The following is a 4,697-nucleotide window of genomic DNA, read 5'->3' on the forward strand; positions in this document are numbered from 1 at the left end:
GCTCCAGACCTTAAACAGGCCATCAAGAACTTCACAGACTGGATCACCGACTATGTGACCCCCGCCGAGCCGAACAAGATTAGAGAATCTGCAAAGTGTGTCAACTTGTTTACCCCGGAACTTCAGACCTCTCAATCAGACTGTTGTTGGCTAGAAAGAAGATGGAGTACCAGTAAGGATCCAGTGCACTACACCACCTTCAGGACATCGATCAACCACTACCACCTCCTCAATAAAGCAAAGAAGAGTGCCCTCACATGCTGCATAGAGATCAGCTCAAACCACAGCAATGAGCTCTTCACCATTGTTAGGGAATTCAGCAACCCTGGGTCCACCGAGAATATCATAACTCCCTTCTGGGATCAGTGCGAAATGGTTGCTGACTACTTTCATTAGAAGATTGCCTTCATCTATAGGGACTTTGAAACTCAGCTCTCTGCCAGTGACAGCCTCGACCTCCTTACACCCATTGACACTAACTGACCTCAGCCGCTTCCTGGGACCTCCTCATCGCACATGACACAACCACTATAATGAAGTCGATCCACTCTGGGGTATCCACTGATCCATGCCCCCACCTTATCTTTAACCTGAGGAGCAAGGCGATCAGCTTAGAGCTCACAAAACCACTGAAAAGATCCATCGCCATGGCCTCCTTTCCGGATGAGTGGTAACACGTAGAAGTGAAACCCTTCCTAAAAAAAAACCCTCCTAAAACCTTCAGCAGACCTAGAGCAGCTGAAGAACTCTGATACCCCTGCTCTCGTTTTCAGCCACAGTCTTCGAGAGGTCGATCAAGAGGCAGGTGACCAGACACCTCCTGGAGTCCTCCCATTTCGGCTTCCGAGCCAATCAAAGCACAGAGACCGCTCTGATAGCAGCCACAGATGACATCAGAGCCCTCCTGGACCTCAATGAGACTGCAGCCCTCTTCTTCCTCGACCTCTCAGCTGCCTTCAACATGGTCTCCCACCAGATCCTGATTGACAAGCTCCACCACATCGGAATCCAAGGAAATGCCCTCAAATGGATCGCCTCCTAGCTCACCAGAAAAACTCAGACAATCAGACACTGCCCTACTCCTGAACCAAAGGACATCATCTGCGGCACCCCACAAGGATCCTCAGTTAGCCCCCCCCCTCTTTTACATTACATGACACCCCTAGCCAACATTGTCAGATCGCACGGGCTGAAGGTCATCTTCTACACTGACTAGACCCACCTCACTATCTCCAAAGACAACTTATATAGGTGCACAACCAACATCACTGACTGGATGAAGCACAACTGCCTAAAACTGAACACAGACAAGACAGAAGTCCTCATCTTGAAGCAACGCATGGTGGTCAGCAGAATCTGGCTTCTTCCCTTACCGACCATGCCCGTGACTCTAGCATTGTCCTGGACAACAAGCTCTCCATGAAGAAGCAAATCAACATGATCTCCACCATCTGCTTCCTCACAATGCGCATGCGCCGCAAGATCTTTACATGGCTCCCCACCAGACACCTGCATTCCACCTCCCTCTTCCACGCTTAAACTCCTAGAGTCTAAAGCACCCGACACGGAGGTCGCTCTTACTCCCACCTGGATGCAAAGACCTGAAATGAACTCCCCCTGCACCGAGATCTGCCTCATCACTGAATCGGGAAAGGACTCAAGACCTGGTTGTTCAACTGATAGGCCGCTCCGGACAACAACTCCTCCCCAGCGCCTTGAGAACCTCACTGATGATTTGCCGTGCTTAATACCCATTGATTGATTGAGTCTGTACATACATATAGATTTTTCTCAGTGGGGACTTTCTGATGATGCGGTTTTAACTTTCCCTTGCCAATAAATGCCTTGCTATATTCAGTGCGGTCTACAGGGTTGACTTTTGATGTCGAGTTAGCTCTCCATTTCTGAATGCATGGTAACATTCAATACATTTATAGAGTTTCTCTCCTGTGTGAACATTCTGATATACATTTTGTTTTGTAATGGATCCCTTCTCACATTCTATTAATTAATAGGGTTTCTCCCTAGTGTAGATTTGTTTATACTGCATTAGCTTATTCTTCCTGTGGAAGACTTTATTAAATTCTGTACATACATTGGATTTCTTGCCATGTAGATTTTCAGATGTCACTTCAGTTTTCCATTTATTATGAATGCTTTGTGGTATTCAGTACATACATATGTTTTCTCCCCTGCTTGAACTTCCTGATCTTGTATTACATTTTGCTTTGTAATAAATCCCTTGTCACATTCTATACATTCATGTGGTTTCTCCCCAGTGTAGACGCTGATATTGCTTTAACTCTCCCTTTATAATAAATACTGTGTCACATGCCGTGCAGTTGAATGGTCACCCTCCATTTAGAATAAAGGCGTTGTCAAATTTTGTACAATTATATGGTTTCTTTCATGTGTGAACATTCTGATGTATTTTTAAACTTTGCTTTGTAATAACTGCTAAGTCACATTCAGTACAGCCATATCGTTTCTCACCAGTGTGGAATTTCTGATGTAGTATTTAACTTTGCCTAGTAATAAATGTCTTGTTGCATTATGTACATTCATAGGGTTTCTCTCCTACGTGGACTATCTGATGTTGCATAAAATGCGACTTTCTAATAAATGACTTCTCACATTCAGTGCAGTTGAATGGTCTCTCTCCGGTGGGGATTTTCTAAATGTTGCTTCTGCTCTCCATTAGTTATAAATGTTTTGTCACACTCAGTGCATTCGTACAGTTTCTCCCCAGTGGGAACTCTCTGATGTTCCTTTAGCTGTCTATATTTGATAAATGCTTTGCCACATTCTGTACACTGATATTATTACTCCCCAGTGTGGATTTTCTGATGTTGCGTTAGCTCTCCATTTGTTATAAATGCTTTGTCACATTCTGTACATTTATATGGTTTCTCCCCAGTGTGGATTTTCTGATGTCGCGTTAGCTTTCCATTTGTTATAAATGCTTTCTCACATTCTGTACATTTATATGGTTTCTCCCCAGTGTGGATTTTGTGATGTAGCTTCAGTTCTCTATTTGTTATAAATGCTTTATCACATTCTGTACATTTATATGGTTTCTCCCCAGTGTGGATTTTCTGATGTCGCGTTAGCTCTCCATTTGTTATAAATGCTTTTTCACATTCTGTACATAGATATGGTTTCTCCCCAGAGTGGATATTTTGATGTCGCTTCAGCTGTACATTTGTTATAAATGCTTTGTCACATTCTGTACATTTATATGGTTTCTCCCCAGTGTGGATTTTGTGATGTAGCTTCAGTTCTCTATTTGTTATAAATGCTTTATCACATTCTGTACATTTATATGGTTTCTCCCCAGTGTGGATTTTATGATGTAGCTTTAGGTCTACATTTGTTATACATGCCTTTTCACATTCTGTACAATGATATGGTTTCTCCCCAGAGTGGATATGTTGATGTCGCTTCAGCTGTCCATTTGTTATAAATGCTTTGTCACATTCTGTACATTGATATGGTTTCTCCCCAGTGTGGATTTTATGATGTCGCTTTAGCTGTGCAATTGTTATAAATGCTTTTTCACATTCTGTACATTGATATGCTTTCTCCCCAGTGTGGACTGTCTGATGTTCCATTAGATGTGACCTTGTACTAAATGCTTTGTCACACTCTGTACACGGATATGGTTTCTCCCCAGTGTGGATTTTATGATGTCGCTTTAGCTGTACAATTGTTTTAAATGCTTTTTCACATTCTGTACAATTATATGCTTTCTCCCCAGTGTGGACTTTCTGATGTTCCATTAGATGTGACTTTCTAATGAATGCTTTGTCACATTCTGTACATTGATATGGTTTCTCCCCAGTGTGGATTTTATGATGTAGCTTTAGTGCTCCATTTCTTATAAATGCTTTATCACATTCTGTGCATTTATATGGTTTCTCCCCAGTGTGGATTTTATGATGTCGCTTTAGGTCTCCATTTGTTATAAATGATTGGTCACATTCTGTACATTGATATGATCTCTCTCCAGTGTGGGTTTTCTGGTGTTGCTTTAGCTCTCCAAGTGTTATAAATGCCTTATCACATTCTGTACATTTATATGTTTTCTCCCCAGTGTGGATTTTGTGATGTCGTTTTAGCTGTCCATTTGTTACAAATGCTTTGTCACATTCTGTACATTTATATGGTTTCTCCTCTACGTAGACACTCTGATGCTGCATTAGGTCTTTCATTGCAAAGAAAACTTTTCCACAGTCAGTCAATCAATATGTTTCTTCTCCAGTATGATCTTCTGATGTTGCACTTGCTCTTTCTCTCCTTCATAAATGTGTTGTCACTTTCTAGATATTCATACGGTTTCTCCTCTGTGAGTTCTTTCTGATCCAGGTTAGCTCTTCCTTTGTAATGAGACCCTTATCAGACTTGCTTCCGTAAGTCAGTGTGTTATTTCATCAATGTATATCAGGTGATCCCTAAGAGCCAAGTACAGACCACATTGGGCAGTTTGGGTTTTCAGCTGTAGAAAGACTTTGGCGAGGTATTAGCCTTCAAGGGAAGAAATTGAGGTGTATTGTTTTTACATCACTTCCTACACAAGTAATATTTAATGGTGTCATCTTTTTTGTTCATTACTGCATTTATGGCACCTGTTGGAAAAAAAAAAAAAAAAACACTGGATAAGCTTAAATGGTGGGTCCATCACGAAAATCTATTGGCAT

At 41.8% G+C, this 4,697-nt stretch overlaps 1 protein-coding gene across 1 annotated transcript; it reads right to left on the bottom strand.

Moving 5' to 3' along the window:
• Window positions 1–2,314: 2,314 nt before the first annotated feature.
• Window positions 2,315–4,431, bottom strand: LOC146822370 (uncharacterized). The gene has a single exon (XM_085609465.1). It carries the CDS (start codon window positions 4,209–4,211, stop codon window positions 2,823–2,825), a length of 1,389 nt encoding a protein of 462 aa, XP_085465591.1. The 5' UTR covers window positions 4,212–4,431; the 3' UTR covers window positions 2,315–2,822.
• Window positions 4,432–4,697: the final 266 nt, after the last annotated feature.

The sequence above is a fragment of the Triturus cristatus genome, chromosome 6, assembly GCF_964204655.1.
Source record: "Triturus cristatus chromosome 6, aTriCri1.1, whole genome shotgun sequence".
In the NCBI taxonomy this organism is placed as follows: Eukaryota; Metazoa; Chordata; class Amphibia; order Caudata; family Salamandridae; genus Triturus; species Triturus cristatus.